Source organism: Xenopus laevis, chromosome 7L (assembly GCF_017654675.1).
Source record: "Xenopus laevis strain J_2021 chromosome 7L, Xenopus_laevis_v10.1, whole genome shotgun sequence".
In the NCBI taxonomy this organism is placed as follows: Eukaryota; Metazoa; Chordata; class Amphibia; order Anura; family Pipidae; genus Xenopus; species Xenopus laevis.
In genome coordinates, this window is record NC_054383.1 from 59,107,497 (window position 1) to 59,132,353 (window position 24,857).

At 38.2% G+C, this 24,857-nt stretch overlaps 1 protein-coding gene across 2 annotated transcripts in view; it reads right to left on the reverse strand.

Moving 5' to 3' along the window:
- The window catches only part of LOC121395447 (reticulon-4 receptor-like 2), an 81,142-nt gene that overhangs the window by 23,396 nt on the left and 32,889 nt on the right, over positions 1 to 24,857 (reverse strand). The window contains exon 2 of one of the 2 annotated variants that reach the window (XM_041569001.1): positions 8,027 to 8,523. In XM_041569001.1, the coding sequence (XP_041424935.1) occupies positions 8,027 to 8,523 (497 nt within the window). Of the gene's footprint in view, positions 1 to 8,026; positions 11,604 to 24,857 lie in introns of those variants that run through there. The other variant, XM_041569000.1, reaches the window with a different exon arrangement.

The window sequence follows — 24,857 nt, forward strand, 5'->3', positions numbered from 1 at the left end:
AGGGGGCCACTTACATTTCTGTTGATGAATGCTTTGTAAGCAGCATCAGACTGAGGCATTGTTGGCCTACTGGGGTAGCGACACCAAGACCCCTGCTTGCCACCACCAATGGACAAAAATCCATTCATTAGGAGACTTTATTTACCAAACTAGTTGGCTACAAAGAAAACTTTACTTCAACAGGAGCACGCAGAATGAACAAAAATGCACTGTATAAGTCATGTGTGTGGACTTTTAAAGCTTTGGGGAGGATCATTCTCATAGAAGCAGGTGGGGTTATACCAAGTGCAATGCTATCCAACTGGCCCACGACCCCCCCCCTTGTGTGGCCCCCACATGAAAGTATGCCTGCTGTGACTGTTTCGCTTCTGTAAAATTTAAAATGTAACAGTACTGAGATTAACTGACCCCTGCATTGTTAACCTCAAATTCAGACAGTAAACTCATGCATTGTTCACACCTTTAATCCCCCTGTATTGTTCACACCTATGACACCTGTAGTGTTCACACATTGTTCCCCTATTCATGCTTTAGACAAAGTGCTGAAGGGGCACCAGGTCCTGATACATTTCCCTGTCTCCTGTTGTATTCTGCCTGCCCTATGCTCTGTCTTCCATACTTTGTCTGCCCTATGCTTCCTGTGTGTACCATATTCTGCCTGCCCTATGTTCCCTGTGTGCCATGCTCTGCCTGCCCTATGCGCCTTGCAGGACACATGTACAGAGAAGCAGACCCTGCAGCTGCAGGGGGGCCCAGGAGGTATAGGGGGCCCTGTGAAGCCTTAATTAATTAGCGATTTTTAATTTTAATTAAAAAAAATGTTAAAAAAACTAATTAAAAAAAATATTTTTAGTTTAATTAAATTTTAATCTAAAAATTTAAATTAATTTGCTTTGAGGCCCAATAACATCTAGTTAGGAGTAACTAGATGTTATTGGGCCTCACAGTAAATTGTGTGACATACTGTTAGGCCCATAAATATTTGGACAGAGACAACCTTTTTCTAATTTTGGTTCTGTACCATTAATTTTAAATGAAACAACTCAGATGCAGTTGAACTGCAGACTTTCAGCTTTAATTCAGTGGGTTGAACAAAAAAGATTGCATAAAAATGTGAGGAACTAAAGCCTTTTTTAACACAATCACTACATTTCAGGGGCTCAAAAGTAATTGGACAAATTGAAAAACTGAAAAGAAAATGTTCAATTCTAATACTTGGTTGAAAACCCTTTGCTGGCAATGGCAGCCTGAAGTCTTGAACTCATGGACATCACCAGATTCTGGATTTCCTCCTTTTTAAAGGGATACTGTCATGGGAAAAACATTTTTTTTCAAAATGAATCAGTTAATAGTGCTGCTCCAGCAGAATTCTGCACTGAAATCTATTTCTCAAAAAAGCAAACAGATTTGTTTATATTCAATTTTGAAATCTGACATGGGGCTAGACATATTGTCAATTTCCCAGCTGCCCCAAGTCATGTGACTTGTGCTCTGATAAACTACAATCACTCTTTACTGCTGTACTGCAAGTTGGAGTGATATCACCCCCTCCCTTTCCCCCCCCAGCAGCATTTTTCTCCTAAAGTGCAGGCACAAGTCACATGACCAGGGGCAGCTGGGAAATTGACAAAATGTCTAGCCTTTGCTAAAAATTGACAAAATGTCTAGCCCCATGTCAGATTTCCAAATTAAATATAAAAAAAACCTGTTTGCTCTTTTGAGAAATGGATTTCAGTACAGAAGTCTGCTGGAGTAGCACTATTAACTGACGCGTTTTGAAAAAAACATGTTTTCTGATGACAGTATCTGTTTGTTTGTGGGCCTTTCTGTCCAAAGTTTAGTCTTCAACAAGTGAATGCATGCTCAATTTCATCAGATCAGTTGACTGACTTGGCCATTCAAGAACATTCCACTCCTTTGGTTTAATAAACTCCTGGGTTGCTTTGGCTGTATGTTTTGGGCCATTGTCCATCTGTATTATGAAATGCCTCCCTCAGAATTCATCGGCTACTTATGTCCTGTGTCACATCATTGATAAACACTAGTGTTCCAGTGCCACTGGCAGCAATGCACACCTAAGCCATCACACTGCCTCTGCCATTTTACAGATGATGTGGTATGCTTTGGATCATGAGTTGTTTCACACCTTCTCCATACTTTTTTCTTGCCATCATTCTGGTAGAGGTTGATCTTGCTTTCATCTGTCCAAAGAACTTTTTTCCAGAACTGTGCTGTCTTTTTTAGATTTTTTTTAAGCAATTAGCCTTTCTATTCTTGATGCTTATGAGTGGCTTGCATCTTGCAGTGCACCCTCTGTATTTACTTTCATACAGTCTTCTCTTTATGGTAGACTTGAATATCGATATGCCAACCTCCTGTAGAGTGTTGTTGTAATAACTTACTTCCCTGGTGGTCCAGTGGTGCGGCGGGGATGCCTGCCTCGCTGTCCTGCTGCTCCTAGGTAGTTAGGGTGCACGGCGCGCCTCAGCTGAATTTATTGGCGCTGGCGTGTGGCGCGAAAGTTTAAAGTATTTAAAGGGCCAATTTACATTTTCTCACTGCCCATTATAGGTTTGTTTCTAGCGAGTTCCTGGTGTTTCTGAATTATATCCTGTCTGTTATCTGAATATTTGTTGTGACCCTTGCCTATTCTGATGATCCTGACTTCTGGAATCCTGACCCTGCATGGTAATCGACTCTTCTATAACTGTAACCCTTCTGATTGATCCCCTGGTTTGACCCTTGCCTGCCTGACTCCGCTTGTACTCTGCCTGCCCCGACCCAGCCTGATTTGACTATGCTTTCTGTCTACACCTTGTACTGTGACCTTCTGCCAAAAAGACTTTGCCTTACTGTCATGCCCCTTTGCTTGTTCAGAACCCTTCACTTGGCACCTCTCTTAAATAAGACCTGGCGGCATCCGATTAGCCGAGGGCTCCTCCCGAGGTGAAAGGCGGCTGTTAAAAGTGGAAGCAAGAGCCGAGAACAGGGTGCTTAGCATTGGTTCTGAATTTAGGGTGCCGACCGTGACATTATAACCGGCCATGGAAGCCGAAGGTCATGCGGCTGCTGTTCCTCCCACTACAGAAGCGCTCCTCACCACTCTCCTGCAGTGCTTGGAGGTACAAGAGCAGAAACAAGACTACCTGGTGCAAGGCCTGCACAACCTGTCATGCAGATTGGACGCTTCTGAACAGATGCCAAAGCCGGTGGTTCGATCTTCTGATGCTGTGCCAGTGGGTTCTTCTGCTGAGATGGGTAATCCTCATAAATCCCATGAACCCAAAATTTCTTTCCCCGAAAAATTTAGTGGAGATAGAACCAAATTTTTGGGTGACCCCCAAATTTGGGCCCTAAGATTATCCTCCTCTGATCCTGCCCGTTTTTCCCCTGAAAGCTTCTTTAGCACTATGGCGATACTTTACGATGACCCGGAACGTGCATCATCTGCCGATACCGCGATTCGTAAATTAAGCCAGGGAAAATGGGATGCAGAGGTGTATAGCACTGATTCTGTCAGACAGCCTAGTAAACTACCATCTATCTACTAATTTGGATGATCTAATGTCACTTGCAATCCAAGTAGATAGAAGACAGAGGGAGAGAAGGGGTGAGAGTGGAACCTCCTTTCCTACTGGGTTTACTACTGGGTCTACCCCCTCTGTGCCTCTACTTCAGGAGGAACCCATGCAATTGGGCATTACTCATCTAACTCCCGAGGAAAAGGCCTGCAGGTGGTCACAGGGTCTGTGTATTTATTGTGTAGAAAAGGGTCATTTTCTTAATCAGTGTCCTAAGAGGCCGGGAAATTTCAAAGCCTAAATAGAGAAGGGGAGCTCCATTTGGGTCTAGAAGTTTCTTCTCCCCAATTTTCCTCATGGTACCTGTTAATTTAACCTGGCCTATGGGCTCTGTTAAGGTTTCCGCTTTTGTGGATTCTGGGGCAGCGAGGAATTTTTTAGATGCTGCTTTCGCAGTAAAGTGTAATATTCCTCTAACTCCTTTAATTCCTCCCATAAGAATCCTAGCCATTGACAAAAGCCCTTTGGGGTCAGGTCTGGTAACAAGGAAAACTGTGGCCTTGTCCATGTGCACTAACAACTTGCACTCTGGGGAGTTATCCTTCTATGTTATGGAGGGTTCTTCTTCTTCTCCTCTAATTATAGGTTTACCTTGGTTACAAGTACATAACCCACACATTGATTGGGTAACTGGGGAGATTCTTTAATGGGGTTAAAAATGTAAGGGCTCTTGCATAAGTGTTCCTCAATTGGTGGCAATCACAATCACATCCCTAGAGGGTTTACCCGAGGCTTTACCTCCTCATAGGCGTTATGACTGCCCAATTGACCTCATTCCTGGGTCTACTCCCCCTAGAGGGAGAACTTATCCTCTTTCTTTGCCTGAAGCCCAAGCAATGAAAGAGTACATCAAAGAAAACTTTGAAAGAGGTTTCATTAGGCCCTCTAGTTCCCCTGCTGGTGCTGGGTTCTTTTTCATGGGCAAGAAGGATGGAGATCTTCGCCCATGTATTGATTATAGAGACCTTAATAAAATTACCATCAAAAACCACTATCCCCTTCCGCTGATTTCTGAATTATTTGATCAGGTCAAGGATGCTACTATCCATTCCAAGCTAGATCTTAGAGGTGCGTGTAACCTCATTCGTATCAGGGAAGGGGGTGAGTGGAAAACGGCCTTTAACACCAGGGATGGCCACTACGAATATTTAGTTATGTCATTTGGTCTTTGCAAAGCCCCCACAGTGTTCCAGGACTCCGGGACCTGCTGTTAGTCCTAGTGGTATATCTTGACGATATTCTAATCTTTTCCTCTAACTTGGGTGACCATCAAAAACATGTCCGGGAGGTGTTGCTCAGGTTAAGGAGGAAAAATGTATTTGTGAAGCTTGAGAAATGCACCTTTGAGGTTACTTCTGTCCAATTTTTGGGGTTCAATATCTCCTGTAAGGGTCTAGAAATGGAATGGGCTCAGCCTCTTTCTTTATGCGCAATCCAAAGCTTCTTAGGTTTTGCTAATTATTATCGTCAATTTATTAAAAACTTTTCTTTGGTGGTGTATCCAATTATGGATCTAACCAAAAAGGGTGCAGATCCAAGTATGTGGCCTTTGAATTTCTCAAGAATGTCCGCTCCCATTCTCCATCACCCTGATACTACTCCGATCCGATAACCAACAAGGTACATCCATGTGCATTTTTCTCTAGGAAATTTTCACCTGCCGTAGCCAATTATGACATTGGTAATAGAGAATTGTTGGCTATCAAATGGGCCTTTGAGGAATGGCGACACTTGTTGGATGGGGCTAAACATACTATAACGGTCTTTACTGACCACAAAAACCTGTTGTACATCGAGTCTGCTAAACGGTTGAATCCTAGGCTAGATGGGCTTTATTTTTTACATGGTTTAATTTCTCTCTCACATACAGGCCTGGTTCCAAAAGGCAGATGCACTCTCTAGGAGTTTTGAGTCTAACCTGTGTGTTCCCATCATTCCGGGTGAGTTGATTGAACTGAGGCAAGGTCTGATCCCAGAGCTGCCACAATCTTCTGCCCCTGTAGACACTCCCTCCGGGAGGTTATTTGTACCTGAAGACTTAAGGGAACAGGTTCTGGGTGAGGCTCATAATTCAAAAATGGCGGGACATCCTGGTATTTCCAAAACTGTGTCTTTATTCGCTCGCAATGTGTGGTGGCCTTCACTTAAACAAGACATAAAAAAATGTGTTAATTCTTGCCCTGTTTGTCAGAGATCAAAGTCTTCTAGGAACCTGTCACAGGATTTGCTAAGGCCATTACCTATACCTGACAGACCCTGGTCCCATCTGTCTATGGATTTTATTGTTGACCTCCCTCCATCTCGAGGGAAAACTGTGTTTGTTGGGTGGTGGTGGATAGATTCAGCAAAATGAGTCATTTCATATCCCTCCCACACCTCCCATCTGCTAAAACTTTGGCTGAGTTATTAATTTCTAATATTTTCAAATTACATGGTTTTCCGGTCAATATTGTTTCTGATAGAGGGGTACAGTTTTTTTTCTAAATTTAGGCGAGCTTTCTGCTCTTTGGTTGAGATTGATTTGTCTTTCTCCACTGCATATCACCCTCAAACCAATTGTCAAACAGAAAGGGTTAATCAGTCCCTGGAACCATTTTTAAGGTGTTATGTGTCTGACAATCAATCCTCATGGGCTGAACTATTACCCTGGGCAGAATTTGCTTAAAATAATGCAACTCATGCTTCTACGGTCAATCTCCATTTTTTATTGTTAATGGATTACATCCCAAAGCATTTTCTTTTTCTGGTTCATTATCCTCTGTACCAGCTGTCAATTATTCTGTCAAACAACTTGCCAAGATCTGGTCCGGGGTGCACGATTTTCTTTCAGCAGCTCCAGCCGCTCAAAAAACGGCAGCTGATAGGTTTCATAGGGAAGCACCCAAATATCAGGTAGGAGACTCAGTTTGGTTATCCACAAGAAACATCAAACAAAAAGGGATACTGTCATGGGAAAAAACATTTTTTTCAAAATGGATCAGTTAATAGTGCTGCTCCAGCAGAATTCCGCACTGAAATCCATTTCTCGAAAAAACAAACAGATTTTTTTATATTCAATTTTGAAATCTGACATGGGGCTAGACATCTTGTCAATTTCCCAGCTGCCCCAAATTAAGCCCCTGAAATTAAGTGATTGTGTTAAAAAAAAGGCTTTAGTTCCTCACATTTTTATGCAATTTTTTTGTTCAACTCACTGAATTAAAGCTGAAAGTCTGCAGTTCAACTGCATCTGAGTTGTTTCATTTAAAATTTATTGTGGTAATGTACAGAACCAAAATTAGAAAAAAGTTTTCTCTGTCCAAATATTTATGGGCCTAACAGTACTCATACAGTATGTCATACTTTGTCTGTGTGTGCCATGCTCTGCCTGCGGGAATTGAACCTGGTGGGGGTTTGTTAGCATTTGGAAATGGATTTAAGGGTATGTCTTAATATGGTTTAATAAACTTGTTTAACATATCAGTGATGAGTGATATCCCTGCATTGAGCACCAACTATTTGGTTTTCTGGTGTGCTACCACCATTAATGTGGATATAGTTTTAAAAGTTCTTGTGGTAACATAAGTGTAGTTTAAAGTGGGTGTGGTTTAAAACAGGTCAACACTGGCTTGGTACCACAGAAGTTGGACAGCACTGACCTATTGCAAGCCACTATGGAGTTGTACAGGGCAAGAATTTTTTCGTATGCAACCTGCGTACTTATGGGCTTTAGGTGACACCCTTTGAGCAGCTGCCATTTCAGACTTCAACAAATTAATCCATTTATTTATGAGAACTCAAAAGAATATCTGAATCCTGACAAAAATGAGTGAGAAATGATGTACCTGATACATAGGTTTAACATTACTATACCTAAAATAGATTATGATCCATGCCATCATGAGGCTGGTGTACTCTAGGCTGCAGTAGTAAGCATATGCTTCGCCAGGCTTCAGTTTACAAATTAGTCTTTTCCCTGTGTTTAACACACTGCAGGTAAGGCAGAATGAGAAGAAAGCTAAAATAATTGGGGATGCCAACTTAAATACCCCACTGTGAAAAACATTAGTTAATTACTTTACCTCATATACCTTTTTTTAACTTCCAATGTGTCCTCTGTGCAATTCCACTCTGTTTTTTTATGATGAAGAGGGTCAGAGGGCCCAGGGTTGGATATAGGCAATCAAAATCACTGGGTGGGGGTGTTTAATAACTTAACCAGTTAACATCCCCAGTCATTTTAGCTTTTTCTGCTTTAAGCAGCAATCTGGCAATATTTTCAACTGTGCAGTTTTAGAAACAAACTATAATTTTAAAACCATTACCACAGATATATTCATACAGTATATTTATGTATGCTGACATAAATGAACCTTTTTTAAAAGAAACATCACTTAAAACAGTTAAGGCAAGGCCATATATACATGACTTTTATTTTTAAATAAAACTTATACTATAGTTCTCACCGGGAGTACTGTTAGACGGTTGTGCTGTAGATAGAGGTACCGAAGGGAATAAAGGCCCCGAAACAAACCAGATGGCAGCCTGTATATGTGGCAGCGATACAGGTGCAGTGAACGCAGAGACTTGAGACCATCAAAGGTGTCCGACTGCAGAAAGGGAAATTTGGGATTATTGCCCAGATCCAGCTCCTCCAAATTCTCCAGTCCATTGAAGACTCCGGGAAGCAGCAAAGAGATGTGGTTGGAAAAAAGCCAGAGAACAGAAGTGTGGTGAGAGAAGAGTCCTGGACCTATCTCTGAAATATGATTGTTCTGGAGGAATACTCTTTGTGCCAAGCTAGGCAGAGGAAATGGTACACGGGATAAATTTTGGGATTGACAGCTAGCAGTAGGTGGAGATGGATAGCAGGTACAAAGTGTAGGACATGTAAAAAGGGAACGGGTAGAACAGAATGAAAATGGGAGAATGAAGGTGAAGCAAATGAGGTAATGGAGGGAGACTGGGGTGGGGTGAAGGTATATATTTGGCAGTGATGATAACATAACAATGGAGGAAGTAATAATGTATAAGGGGTGAAATAAAATATCAGCATAGCAGAGACACAACAGTATGAAAAAAAGAAGGGAGGTAAAAAAAAAAAAAGTTGAAAAGAGTGATTAACATTGACTACAAAAAATGTCCTTTATCATCAAACACAAGGGATGCATTTATTTAAAGAAAAGATAACAAAGCTTAACTATTCCTTTCCTGTAGACAATAGTGCTCATTTATCACACATACTGGTACAGTTGTAGAGCACTATGTACCTGCCACCTAATGAGTAAGGAAGTAAGGAATGAGTTCACACACCCTTACCATTCCAGTTAGTCACGATAGTCGCGCACAATGACATCGGGATTGGCACCCCCAAACTAGGAGTACAAGAAAAATTCACTTGCACAAGATGTAATTGCAGCAGGAAAAATCCTGGTGTTGTTTATTTGTTGAACAGTACAACTTTTCAGGGTAACACCCTTTTGTCAAGCATACAGACACATGCAAAACATGAACATTTAAACAAGGAAAATTAACATATTAATTACAAAACCCGCCCCCAACAAGCAGCAGTAGAAAATGTCAATAAGCCTTAAGTAGTTCACAATCCAGGTACAAAATTTCAAAAACAGTTAATATGTAGCAATAACAGTCCATTTGAATAATTTAAATGTCCAAGTCCAGGTACACCTGGATATACTAACTTTCATTACATTTCATTTTACATGTATCCAAATGCTTGACAAAGGGGTGTTTGCTTAAAATGTTGCACTGTTCCACAAATAAACCACACAGGGGGTTTCCCTGCTGCAATTACCACCTGCCATGAGAAGCATCTAATACAGGACTATCTAGTACCTCTGGTCCCCCTGGTGCTTCCTATCTTGCATATTCTAAATGGAGTACCAGCTAAGGCAAGTCCATATAATACTGGTGTTTAGCCCTTTCTATATGAAATGCAGCCTAACAGCATGACCTACAGAGTGAGACACAACTCTTACCCCATTCTAGTAGACGTGATTCAGGGAGCAACAACAAATATGAATAGTGAAAAGTGCAACAAACATAGGCCATTTTAGTGCAGATTTACTAACATAGGTTAGTAAAAATGAAGCGCAAAATGAATACTATGGTGCATTAGCCTTAATTAATTATAATAAAGTGTCATGTGTTGAGGATCCTTCAAGAAAGTTAGACCAAGATCGATACATCAGCCGCCCAATGGTAAAATTGCCTACTCACCAAACTTTAAAGTAAACACATTTCCAAGTTTATACCGAGTCCATGGTACCTACAAGTATTCACACAATATTCATGATCATGAAAGGTTACAAGCATGTACAGATGTATTTATTTAAAAGTAATGTGCCACCATAACTGGGTATACTCACAGAATAACAGAAAATTGAGAAATATATAGAAATCAGATATATTGCCAGTGATCCTATTCCTTAACACATTTCATGTGGACTGCCACACTTCTTTAGAAGGAATATCTGCATCTTAACCCTCACCCTTAATCGACATCTCGCTGCCAAAGCTTCTCTCAATTGGTGATAATGGAAGCCAGTTTTGACCACTCCTAGTTTTTAAACCACACCTAATTTGCATCACAATAACTTTTAAGACCATATCTACGGTAATGGTGGTAGCACACTAAAAAAACCAAATGGCATGAGTTGTGAATAATGCAATCTATTTACAAGTGTGAACAATGCAATGGCTGGTGTGAACAAAGCAGAGTTTTACAGGTGTGAATTATGCATTACCTTTCAGTCTTAATATGAGGTGTGAACAAAGCAGGAACCAGTTAATCTCTGTACTGATACATTTTAAACCTTTTAAAGGCAAGATACCTGGACACCATGGTATAAGAATTCTCTCTGCTGCAACAGAAAATTAGTTTAATCTATCTCATAGAGATAAATACCTTTAAGTCCACAATTATTCTTCAACTTAACAGATAAACAGACCACTGACCACTTTCAAAATCCCTTGCAAAAAAAAGAAGGGTACTTCTACATTTTAAAAATGTCTACTGCCTCCAATTGAATACAAATTAATGCAAACTTGGGGAAAAAAATGTCAACAAACATACACGTCTAAACAGTGGATCTCAGCCTTTAGGGCATCTCTCTTATACACTAATGTGCGAATGTAATATAGGAAGCTAACGGAAAAATAGTTCTCAAGTTGTTTGCAATGCGAATAAATGTTCACAATGCAAATAATTTTGCCTTTGCGAACCATTTGCCCCTCAAACAACAGTACACTTCTTAATGAAAAATTTCTTACCTTTACTCCAAAAGTTTATACCACCTTCAAGCAGTTCTTAAAATGTCACAGTGCTCAATTAAGATTCGCAATTAAATAAATGCCTAAACATTGCAACATGCAATTTCAAAAATCAGCTCTCCTAAATGTATTAACCATCTGGAGACTGTTAGAAAGCTCATGTATAAGTGGTATCTAACACCAAATAGATTGTACATCTTTAATATACTAAATACCTGTTGGAGAAACTATGGATGAACCTTCCTACATATTTGGTGGTCCCGTCATATATTACAACCTTTTTGGAACCAAGTGGCCCAACTAATCTACACTGCAACATTCAACTCACACCTGCTTTGTCTTTACTGGGAATTATACAATACACCTCATCAAAACAATATAAACATGCATAATTTTACCTTCTTCATCCATTTCCCATTTATAATTAGAATGTCTATAACCAAGAAGTGGCCATCTTCAGATATCCCCTCTATACAAGCTATAAAACAGGAACTCAACCTGATTGCGAGATTTGAATGTATGATAGTGCACTCTAATGGGACTCTATTCTCTCTTCTATTTTTCCTTTCTTTCCCCCTTTTTCTTCTTCCTTTACATATTCCCATTTATTAAATGTCTTACTTTGTTTTGCTATTTTGTAGCATTGCATACCACTGCTATTTTGCCCTGTTTGAAATGAAACTTCAAATAAAATTGGAAAAAAAAAAAAATTGCTGGACAGCGCTGCATTATCTTTCTTTTTTTTTTTTTTTTTTTTTGAAATTCTTTTTATTAAGATTTTCAATAAAATACAAGTATATGACAATATGATAAACATACAATGTTTCAATAAGGAGCAAAAGAAATATTCATGAGCATTACAATAAACATTTGACATGAAAGACAACAAAATAAATAAACAAACAAAGAAAAAGGGGAAATACAAATAACATAAAATAATGAAATATCAGAATAATAATAATAAAGTAAAATTAAATTAATTTAGATAATTTAGAAAAATAGACCTGGTATTCTCTCCTACAAATTAAAGTCTGACAATGCCAAAAAAAAGTATGAAGAAACATTTTTGTGAATGAAGGCATTAAATATCTCTTTTAGCATTTTATTAGCATAGATCTTGTCCCATAAGATTAAGGATAAATGACCTCTTATCGGCCTCTAAAGATGAGATATAAAGAGACCATCTATTCCTTATTCTATTTCTCTGGAGAAGATCATCCATTCTAAATCTAATTACCTCTTGAATACATAAGTTAAATAGATAAGACAGCACGTCCTTCAAAGAAGGGGGGTTCTCTTTTATCCAGTACAAGAATATAGATTTTCGAGTAGCTGCCATAACTAACCAACAAAAAGATAATATTTCATCTGAGACATTAATAGAAGAATTCCAAAAACACCCGCACACCCTCGTCCTTCGATAGTGACTCCCTGGTGCACAGCAAAGGAAGGAGACGGCCACCTTCCAAGTAACAGCAGTACAAAAAATTTCACCGGCACACAGGATAATGCAAGCAGGCTCGGCCTTGCTATGTGATTTATTGCAGCATGCTGCAATAAATCACATAGCAAGGCCGAGCCTGCTTGCATTATCCTGTGTGCCGGTGAAATTTTTTGTACTGAAATTTTTTGTACTACATTAATAGAAGAGCCATTGCAAGATACCTGAAAAAAGTCCTTCACATCTACTAGAGCATATTGAGGATTTAAGGAGACATCTAAATTAGTCAATTTTTTAATAAAACCATTTATTTTTTCCCATAGGTTTCTAATAATCGGACAATCCCAGATATAATGAAAGAAGTCAACATTCTTCTCTGTACATTTTGGACAAAAAGAAATCTTCTGAGAGCTATCACAGTTTTGGAACAATAAGCCATAACCTAAATGAATGAGCCGGAAATGTTGGTCTCTCCAAGACTCAGAACATATATTCTTTCTAAAATTTTGGAAAGAGTGCAGAAGTTCCCTTGAAGAAACATCAGTTCCCAGAAATGAAGACCATTTTTTGCTCGAGTTCTCTAGTGGATCTAAATCCTTGGAGACTGACTTTAAAAGATGTAATGAGATCCATGAAATATTATTTAGTTTAATATCTTCAGCCAATTGTAATAAACCTTTATAAAACTGATGATGACTTAATTGTGTTTTTGTTCTATTATTGATTAATTGAAAGCCTTGTCTAATCTGCAAATAGCTGAGCCTTTCCTTCTCAGAAAGACTATACTTTTCCTTAAACATTTTCCAAGGGAGTGGGTCTCCCAAAATTGGATCTAAAATGTGAGTAATTTGAGAAATACCAAATTTTCTCCATTTGTAAGAAAATTGATTTCTTTGCTTTATGGGAAACCCCTTCAGAAAGAAAGGAGATAAAAAAGGTGAGACATTGAAGTTTAGATTATTCTGTTTACATAGAATTTTCCAAGTACTGGTTGTATCCCTAAAAATTGGATTTCTCTTAATATCTATATGTTGCTCAGACCAGTTTTTATGTAAAGAAGATATAATATGTTCTTTTGAGTCCAAAAATAATTCCAGATTCAGATTAGTAAATTTCTCAGTACCCGACAGCCATTCCACAATATATCTAGTATTAGCAGCAATATTAAACTTTCTGAAGTCTGGGACATTGAGACCTCCTAAACCTTTAGGTTTTCTAAGTTTAGATAAAGAAATTTTAGGTTTTTTGTTATGCCAAATAAAATTTCTAAGGATTCGGTCTAACTTCTGCACATCAAGATGTTTTAGCAATAGCGGAAGGTTCAGAATAGGAAACGCAATTTTTGGAAAAATTAGCATTTTGAATAATGCTATCCTTCCCATTAGGTTCAATGGACTATCCATCCATTTTTTGCAATGGGTTTGCATTATGTGAATTAATGGAGAAAAATTTAAAGGATATAATTTAGAGAGATCAGAAGGGATCAAAATTCCCAAGTATTTCATTTTACCAGAAGGAGATTTAATTTGAAGATCAGCTAGCAATTGCCTCGGAATTTTAGAACAAATGTTCAGAATATCTGTTTTACTGGAATTAATGAAATATCCTGAAAAAGTCTTATAATAGTCAAAAAAATTAAAAAATTTTTTAAGTGATAACGTTGGATTACTAACAATCAAGAGAAGGTCATCAGCATATGCTAATGATTTGTAATGCTTACCATCGATCATCAGACCTTGGAATATATTTGAAGAATCCAGAAATCGAATTAAAGGCTCCATAGAGATATTAAACAAAAGTGGGGACAAAGGACACCCTTGACGAGTTCCTCTGAAGAGATCAAAAGTCTCTGATAATTCCCCAACTGCTGCGATTCTTGCTTTGGGATTAGAATAAATAGAGCTAAGTAATAACATAAACTGACCTTTAAGACCAAATCTGCCACAGCATTCTGAGAGATATTTCCAAGAGACATTGTCAAAGGCTTTCTCAGCATCTAAGCTCAATATTGAACATGGAATCATAGCTTTCTTGGCTTTGTAAATAATATTTATTAAAGTACGTATATTCTTAACCCCTGTTCTATTTTTTACAAAACCATTTTGCTGAGGAGAGATAATACTAGGTAGCAATAAAGAAAGCCTATCAGCTATTATTTTTGTTAAAATTTTAATGTCGAGATTTATTAAAGAAATAGGTCTAAAGGAAGCCGGTTGAGAAAGATCTTTGCCTTCCTTTGGAATTAATTTGATATGAGAAACCATACTCGAATTTAAGACTTTCCCATGACAATAAATTTCATTATATAGATTGGTCAAAAAAGGGGCTAGTTCCAATTTTAGTGTTTTATAAAAAGGAGAAATTAATCCATCCGGCCCTAGCGCTGCATTATCTGATTGATTTATTTTTATTGTCTAGCCCTAAATTTATATTTAAACTATGGGGTTGCAGCCTACAATCTCTTGGTTTAATTAATATTTGAAATGAACAGATCCAAATTTACCCAGTGTTTATAAATCCAAAATATGTTGCCCATGGCACTTTATTATAATTAATTAAGGGTACTGCACCATAGTATTCATTTTGTGTTTCCCAACAGAGATTTGTAGTGTAATGGAGTGTCCAGAGTGAACAGGTGTAGGGCAGCTGCAATGAAAAACACAAAATATCAGTTGAAGATTCCACAGTATGAGTGCTGAAAGAACTTTGTGTGCTTTGTAAGTGCTAACGTTCACAAGTATATATGCCAATAACAACCAATCATGACCTGGTTTAATTTCCTAATTTGTAGAAGACTTTTCCAAATTAATTATTGACTGATTGCTAGTGGCAACTGCACTTGTGCAAAAAATAGCAGCTTTGTTTGTAAATCATACTTTAGACCTTTGCCAATGACCCATTGCACACAATGGCATTCTTCTCCTCTTCCATGCTGCTCACAAGATGGCAGGGCCCAGGGAAAGAAGACGCGCGTCGAGGTGTGGTGACATCATCACACTGGAAAACAACGCCAGCATCAAAACGCAGCACAATGGCACCAAATTCAAATCTTAAAAGCCGGTAAAAAACTAGAATCCGCCCGTGAATAGGATCTCTGTTCTACATTCCTGGGTGTGCTTATTCTTTTATTTTTGGACTGTTTCCTGATCTTGACCCCAGCTTTCTATCTGACTACAAATCTTGCTGCCTGTATTGACCCTCTGCCTGGATAAAGACCATGAACTTTGTTTAACCCTTAGGATACCTTTCTTGAATTTTGTTACCCTTTTGGCTTCCTCCTTGTTCCTGACTTCCGCATCTGACACTTCATAGTTAATTTGGGTCAAAAAACGTCAAAAGTCCATCAACATCAACTGTTCCAACTCATATGCAGTGCATGTATGAGTAGGTATGTGCATATATATTAGGGATGCACTGAATCCAGAATTCAGTTCAGTATTCATCCTTTTTCTTAAAGAAGGATTTGACGGAATCAAAGTGCCTGGCCGAACTGAATCCAAAACCAGAGAAAACAGAGAAAACAACCCCAACCTCGGTAGACTGTCATGGTTGGGGTTGTTTTCTCTGGAAAAAGACACTTGTGAGGGGACATAATTACAATTACACATACATTAGAGGACATTATAGACAAACTAGACATTAAGCCCGTTAAAATAACGGGCGCTAGAACATATGTAGTCAAACATTTATAAAAACAGAATTGTTGTAGTCTAAAAAAAAGTGGACAACAATGCAGTTGATTTATATGTTATTGTATTTATTCTTTAGAAATGTTAAAGAAGAATAATGTGAAAATAATGTGAAAAATTTCAAGTTTGTATTTTTGGTTTTGATGTAGTAAATAAAAACAATTAAGTTACGGTAAAATTTGCTTAAGTGCAAACCTTTAGAAACAATTGTAAATATACCAAATCAGTAAAGTTTTCTTTAGAAAAAATTTTTTTTTTGGGGGATGTTATTTTGAATTTCTATAAAATTTCCTTGTGAATATTTTGTCACAGTTTTCCAACAGTTTGCCTTGGTGATGACCTTCTACGACCTTCACCATGACATCAGTGAAACTCCGTACTCTTGACAATGCAACATATAACTGACCATGGCTGAATACAGGTTCTGGCAAGTAAATGCCAACTTTTTCGAACGTTTGGCCCTGAGATTTGTTAATTGTCATGACAAAGGCTAATGTTACTGGAAATTGTCGTCTTCGTAAGATAAACGGTAAATCAGTTGTTGATGGAGCCAAATGAATACGGGGAATGAAGACTATGTTTCCTTCCGCTGAACCTGTTATTACTTGAGCAATGATGAGGTTCTTTTTAAGTTGTTTGACGATGAGACGGGTGCCATTGCACAATCCTTTCGTAGTGTTTAGATTTCTAAGGAGCATAATTATAGCGCCCTCTTTAAGGTTGAGTTTATGCCTAGGCATACCTGTTGGGGTTAATTCATTGAGGAACTCAATTGGATAGTTTTGAATATCTTCCTCACTTGAGTCATCAATTGAGTTTGAGCTGAGGTATGTCACTGTCTCTCCTTGTAAAATGTTAAGCACCTCTTCATTTATTGAGTTGACATCAGAGTTTTTTGGACAAAGAATAGATTTTTTTGTAAAGTTAGGGACATCTGTAATAGAAATGTTGTCTCCAAAAAAGTCTTTGACAATATCTCCTGTGCATAAAATGTGGGAAGGTATTTCAATTGCATCTTCAGGTAAACCGTCAATGTGTGGTGTATCACCACTGCCAACTTTGATCAGCCAATTGCTGAAATCTGTGTTAACTGAGCGTATATTGTTTTTCAGTTGAAGTACTTGGAAATTAGTCCACAGTCTATTATTCTTAACACAGGCCTCAACAATTTTTGTCCGGTCACCGTGAGGTAGCACGGGAAGTGTTTGCCTAAAATCTCCTCCAAGTAAGAATACTTTTCCTCCAAATGGTTTGTTGTTGTCCATTATTTCTTGGAGCAGTCTGTTAACCACTGCAAGAGCTACAGAGGGGGCCATAGTACATTCATCCCAAATTACTAATTTTGAATGTCTTAAACGTTCAGCATCCACAGAATTGAGTCGTATATTTGATGTTGTATTCTCAACTATAGGCACAGGTAACTTGAATTGGGAGCGGTATGTTCTTCCACCCTCAAGAAGATTGGCTGCTATACCTGTGGAAGCTACAGGTAGTGCAATATTTCCTTGGCCACGAACTGTGCTGAGCAGGGTTTTGTAAAGATAAGTTTTACCACTACCTCCTGGTCCATCTATGAAAAAACAATGTTTGTTAAGGTTGTCATTTTCAGTTGCTTGTAATATTGTTTGTAAAGCTGTTTTTTGTTCTTTGTTTAATGTACTTGTCATTTCTTCCACTTTTTGTTTTTGAAAGACCTGGTTATAGTTATCTGCAAGTAAGTTTGAATTTGGTAGTATAGGTGGTAATCCGAAATCTTCACATTTTTTCCCATGGAGTAGTAGAATGTTAGATATTTCCTGTAACGCGATAGAACGGCATATTGTGCATTCATCGTTGTGATTGATATGTTTTTGAACAATATCTTCGGTGAGGTACTGTTCATATTTTACAAAAAGATCATTTATGTTCTGTAGGGAGGCAAATACACAAATGTACGCAAATAGCTCTCTTAGTTGTTTTGGCATGCTGTATTGGATAGCATCTTCTAAAGTGTTCTCCCACACTTGATCATCATTGATGAGGCCTCTTTCTTTCGCAGCATCTTGGAAACTGAGATAGATATTTCTATTGACAGTTCTCAGATCTTGAAATGATATTGCACCGGGAACATGTAGCAATAGGAGACGCATGCAGTAGCGTTCTGGATCTGATGATAAATTGACAGAATACATTCTTCCAATGATTTTGTCTGCACCCCGCTGTCGTAATTTCCATGTACAGGTTATAGAGACAAATACATAGTGTACAGGAATGTCTGAATATAAAATATTCCTTGCTTGCTCTTGATTTAATTTAAACCAAGCCGTCAATTGAGTATTTTTTACTGAAGCTCTCTGGGTGGCTGTATTAATGTCATTTGGATTGAAAAATACAGATTGTTCATCAGGTAAATGCACTGGTAACCTATATATGGTATGTGATTGGTAATGCATTTCAAACCCATTTAAACGCCATGCTGCTTCTGGAGCGCTGATATATCTGGAATCCATGAAGGTCTTAATTTCATCATGATTTAAAGTGCCTTGTTCTTGAATAACAACATTTGCACAATCATGACCTTTGTACACATATTTAAAAAGGTATTTGACACTTTTTATGGAAGCGCAGACTTCAACATTAATGTGGCAATTGTACTTGAGGGCAAGATGTGGATTATATGGTACAACCCAATGGTTATCTATTGTCCTGCCATTGACAATTGTCATGTTGTTTGTGTTTCTTCTTCTATATTTTGGATAACCATTTGTATTTGCGGACGTTTTTTCTTGAAATGGTTTTGGAAATTCCTTAGTGCATTTGTCATTTGACATACATGGTGAATTAGGATTGAATAGTCCGCATGGTCCATGAATCATATGTTTTGTAACAATTGCATGTAAGCGAGGAGTGTTGGTGATATTTGGAATTTCAGCAGATACAATTTTGTCTATGAGTTGTTCAGTTTTGGGTTTCCAGTCATGTTGAAGAATAAGTAGTATGTGAGCATGTGGTAAACCCCTCTTCTGAAATTCTATTACGTAGACAATTGCTTTTGGTACTCCAAAAATATGTTTTTTACACAGATCATCAATTAAAGCTTTCAGTTTTAGATGAAATACTCTTGCAACTAAATCAGGTCGAGCATCAGTAGTTTGGCCATGTTGTAGGTTCTCAACAATCTCTTCCCATTTGGGGTTGCACGTCATTGTAATAAAAAGATCAGGTTTACCATATTTTCTAACAATTGCCATTGCATCTTGATAATGTTGAAGCATGTTTCTTGGGCACCTGCAAATGAGGAAGGTAAAATATATGTTTTTCCAGGAATGAAGCCTTTCTCATTGGATTCATTAATTAAGTGGTCCATCAATCCTGAGTATTTTTCAACTCGCAATTTTGGCTGATTCAGTCGTATGTAGTTGAGTCTGTTGGATTCAGTTTTGACATATGCATCAACTATATACTGTTGTGTAAGGCGGCCAGCATTTAAGAAGGGGTTGAAATCGTCTCTGATGGAAAGACGATACCCATAATATTGCATTTGTGTAACTCTAATTCTAGGGTTTTGTGTTTGATTTGTTAAACTTTGTAACGCTTCAGGTCTGTGTTGCAAAGGTATATCAATTCCCCAGCTTTGATCACCATAAGGGAAGAGTAATGGATAAACCATTGGTTCCAGATTGGGGTCAAGTACACTAATCCTTTGTGTTTTTCTTTGATTTATATCATCTGTAGTTGCTTTGCAGTGTATTAGAAGATCTCTTTCTAGTGGAGGTTCGCATCATCATTTTGAAAAATAAAAGCAACTTCATTATGTTTTGGTGCATTATAGCGTCTTTGGTCATTTGTACGATCTTGCACTATTGTCATGGACACTTCCTTAATAACGTTTCCAGTTGTTGCAGCATCCTCCTCATATTCTTTTTCAACTTGGTACAACATTTTACAGGCCTCTGCAAATGGATTTGTTTGAGCAATGAGTGTGCTTAGTATTTTCATAAGTTCTGGATTTATTCCATTATTTGCTGAATTTTGCATTCTTTGCTCTGCTGCTTCAGAAGGATCTAAAATATATAATTGAGCAAACAGTCTGTTTTGTCCCTGTTCTGGATGCAGTGTGCCTGCTCTGTGACAAATTGATCCATGGATCCGGAAACAATATGGCCCATTGCCAGGGGGTGGAGTAATGTTTGCTCCCATGGAGGCAAATGCTAATGCACTATTTATAGATCTGATATTGTTGAAGAAATTTTTGCTGTAGTAATGCTGTCCAGTCATGAGCTGCTGGATTAATGGATTCATACTAATTGTGGGAAGATTTACTTTTCCTTTTGAACAACATTGTGAAAATTTGCGATCAGAAGGTCTTTCAGATTCAAAATGTTTTGCACTACAAAAGTGGCATATGTGATCTAAATATCCACACGTGTGTGTTTTAATGATGTCCTCATTAAAGTTCTCCATTTCATTCATAAGTGTCATTGTTAGTCTTACAGGCCTTGACTCTTGGTTTTGTATTATTTGCCTCTCTATGTTTTTCCTTTGTCGTAATTCTCTTTTACTCTGTGTTAATTGTTGTTTCCGTAATTGGCGTTTATCTGGAGGCAGATGTGTTAACCTTTCTCTTTCTAGTGTGGTATGTCGTTGACATTGAATTTTTCGTTCCTCTGGAGTTCTATTTGCTCTCCTTGCTAATTGTCTTTCAGCATCTTGCTGTCGTTTTTGAATGTCTTTGTTAGCATTTCTGTTGTTCTCTATGTTTTTTTGGTTTTTTTTTCTGTGAGTCAGTGTCTTTGCATCTTCATGTAAATTTATTTTATCTGTGATCCTGTTAATCTTGTTTGTGTTTTGTTCTTGAAGTAGAGATTGTTGTTCATCATGAGTTAAATTTTTTTTTTTAGCTCTTTTTCTTTCAGTGTTTTTCTTTTGATCTTTTACCTTTTCTTCAATAGATGTATTTACTCGTCTTTTTCTTTCTCTTTGGGTGTTTTGGTGACGTATTCTTAGTCGTTCATCTGGGGTTTGACTTGCTCTCTTAGCTTTGCGTCTTTTTGTGTTTTTATCTCGCTCATTTTCTTTTGTTTTTTTGATTTTTTTGCTCGTCTTTCTCTTTCACTTTCTGCCTTTTGTTGTCGTAAACATTGTAGTTCTTCAGGAGTCAGATTTTTTCCTCTTTGTTTTACATTTAACATTATTGTTTTATGTTCATTTTCCTGTTCTTCAATAGATCTATTTTGTATTTTTTGTCTGTTGGCCTTTGTACTGTTTAACTCATTTTGCTGAGTTGAACACTGTTCTTCTGAATGTTCTATATATGTATCTGTTTGGTTTAGTCCGATAGCCTCTGTCATTTTTTTTTAAATATTTTTTTAAGTGGATATAGTAAGATACAGTTGTGTTTTGATAGTACAATCACTTTTCTACTGCTTCCTAAAGAGTTTGGGCAATGTTTGTTATGGTATAGATCACACCATTTTTTTTTTCCACCCAAAAATGTTTGTCCTACAGAATTTTAGAGGCGACTCTGCCACAATGTTAGTGTGGCAATAAACAAATCATAGCAAAAGGAAGCTGGTGGCAGATAAATCTATGATTTAAAAGAGCCGGCTGACTTTGTCAGCTCAGCATCCCTGTTGCCGTAGCAACGTCGGCGACATGCGCTGAGTGAGCAGGTCTTGGGAGATTAAAGATAGGAACAGTTGGCACCGCCCCCGCCTCTTGATCATTGGTGCTATGGGAGGGCAGACAGTAGCTGCTCCTCTGTCACCCACCAGCCAGCAACGCTCTATCCCTCTGCCATTGGGCAGCACAACAAAGAGGGGCGGGGCAGCGCACTGGGATTGGCTGCGGCTCTCCCGTGAGGGCGGGGCAGGCAAGACGCTCTGTGAGGAGCTGGTGGAAGTCGAGCTGGTGGAAGTCTCTCTCAACCCCGACCCCTAATTTATACCTTTACTGACTGCGCCGCGGTCACAAAATCGCTAGCGCAGGCGCGTTCGCAGCACTTCGCCAGGAATTTAGGCTGGCGCAAGTTCGCCAGAGACGGGCCGTGGGGCGCATGCGCAGTAGCGCATTGGCACATGCGCAGTAGCGCATTTCCACGGACACAGGGACGGACTGGACGCAGAGACACTTGGATTTTATTATTATAGATAGTAGGGGACCTTTTTACCCATAAAGAGGATCACCGCACCAGATGCCACCCCTTTAGACTAGAGGCAAAGAACTTTCATTTGAAGCAGTGTGTTGCCAGGTGTTGTTGTGATGGCTGATTCTGTTAATGCTTTTAAGAGTGGCTTGGATAATTTCTTGGACAAGCATAATATCCAAGGCTATTGTGATACTAAAATCTATAGCTAGTATAGATATGTGTATATATAATTTATGTGAGGATATGGAGGGGTCAGGGTGTATGTACGGATGCTGTTTTTCATATAGAGGGGTTGAACTTTGTGGACTTTGGTCTGTTTTCAACCCAATTTTACTATCTAACTACTGTATGTGACTTTTTGCCAAGGAACAAGGAAATTATTCCTTTTGTGGTTCCTTTTAACCCTTTCTTACCCTAATTTGCATATGCAAATTAGAGTTCAGATTCGGTTCGAGATTCAGCTGAATCGTTCTTAAAATTTATAAAAAATTCTCGATTTTGTTGAATGCCATAACAGTGGACTTGGTGCATTCTTAGTATGGCCCAGGTACATCCAAAATAAATGAATATCTACATGAAAAACTGGAGCACTCATGGGACTTAAAGGAAAACTATACCCCCGAAACAATGTAGGTCTCTATTAAAAGATACTGAGTAAAACAGCTCATTTGTAAAACCCTGCTTCAAGTAAATGAACCATTATCATAATAATATACTTTTTTAGTAGTATGTGCCATTGGGTAATCATAAATAGAAAATTGCCATTTTAAAAAATAAGGGCCGCCCCCTGAGATCGTAAGATTCACTGTGCACACATACAAACCACATGTAAGGTCACATGAGCCAATTAACAGACAGAGTTCTGCCTTTTGCTTCCTCACTTCTTCCTGTTACAGTTAGTGTTGTAGTATTTCTGGTCAGGTGATCTCTGAGGCAGCACAGATAGAGTCACAAAATGGTGGTTCAAGGCAAGAGATGTAAAAGGGCAATATTTATGTAAATATATATTCCAGTTTGGTAAGATTCTTTAATATGTCATTCAATTTGATATAAACTATCTGTTGCTTAAGTATTCATTTTGGGGGTATAGTTTTCCTTTAAGAATGAGTCAATGTTTTGGTCCTGCTAAGAGCACCTTCCTCAAGACATCCCAAACACACCAATATTGTCCAACCTAAAATAGGCATTTGACTATGGAAATTAGTGTCCAACTCACTCCCTGTCATGTCATCAAGTGTATATATAGTGTCAGTATATACAATATATAAACATCATAAAACAGAGAATCCTTGCAGATCTCATAGAGTTTTACAAAAGTGGTTCACCTGATGATCAAGTATAGAGTGTGCGAGTGCCCCAACAAAAGACATGATTGAATTAAAAGCAAAATGGCCAAAAAGCAGAAAAAAAGGAGGGGGGGGGGGGAAGAGTACAGTGTAGAACCATTACAACAGGGAATAGAGGACCACCAGGCTCAATCATTAAACTATTGTCACTATAAAAGGGGGATGAAGATGGCTGAGTGGAAAGTAACAGGAGGCCTGGCTATAATGGTTTTCATAGTAACTGAAAAGACATACACTGCACTCACATTCACAAAGAGCACTTATCAGCCATAGCCTAGCAAGCATAAAGGTCACAGCAGATTACATACATCAAGAGTCCAAAAATATTGGTAGGTCACAGAATAATGGCACAGGCCCCATTATAGAATATAAAGCATATAGTTAGCACAACATGTAGGAAAAATAAATATGTTTAAAAGCACCCCTAGCACAGGCAGGTTAGACACCTGGCACAATATATGGAGTGAATAAATAAAGGTTATAACGCCCGTTAAACTACTGCAACCAAAAGGTGTGAGAGGTGTAGTTCTGCCTGGGGTCAGGGGGGAAAAACGAGAAATGAATAAAAGGGGAGGAATAAAGATAAAAAATAGGATGGAAGGAGCAGTGGAAGAGGGAGTGGAAATGCACAGTAAAACAGAATATGATGTCAGCCAAGTACTCAAAGCAATGTGGCAAATCCAGAACACATGAGTCTGGTAAGTCATCTTAACACAACACTTTATAAAGTAAAAAATAAACAAATATACCAAAAATCATAGCAAAAAGGAAGCTGGTGGCAGATAAATCTATGAAAGAAGGTAACTATTAGTTTGCAGAGCCCAATATTGTTTTATGGGAAGCAACAGTAGTTATTAAGTTCATTAAGGCCAGAGGGGGCAAGAGTATTCAGTGTAAATATTCCATCTGTGTGATCCGTTGTATGATCATATTAACTACAATCCAGCATGTAAGGACATGGAGCCACAAGAATTATGTAATAGACTAATTGTACATGGTTATCAGCCAAGAAAACTTGACAATATATTGGTGCAATTGCAGACCCTTTCTCAAGATGATGTACTCTATCTGGAAGTTATAGAGCAGAGCAGAACCTACAGACTATTAAGGACAACTGGACAAACGGATGATACCTTAGCGTTTCAGAGCTTTCAAAAACTATGGGGCAGATTTATCAAGGGTCGAATTTTGAAGTAAAAAATACTTCGAAATTCGACCATCAAATTTAAATACTTTGAATTCAAACATCGAGTTTTCATCTTTTTTCATCGAATTTGGGTATTCTGCAGTCGAAGTAAAATCGTTCAAATCGAACGATTTTATCATACGATCGAATGATTTTACTTCAACTTCAAAAAACGTAGAAAAATGCTGTAGAAGGTCCCCATAGGCGAAATAGCA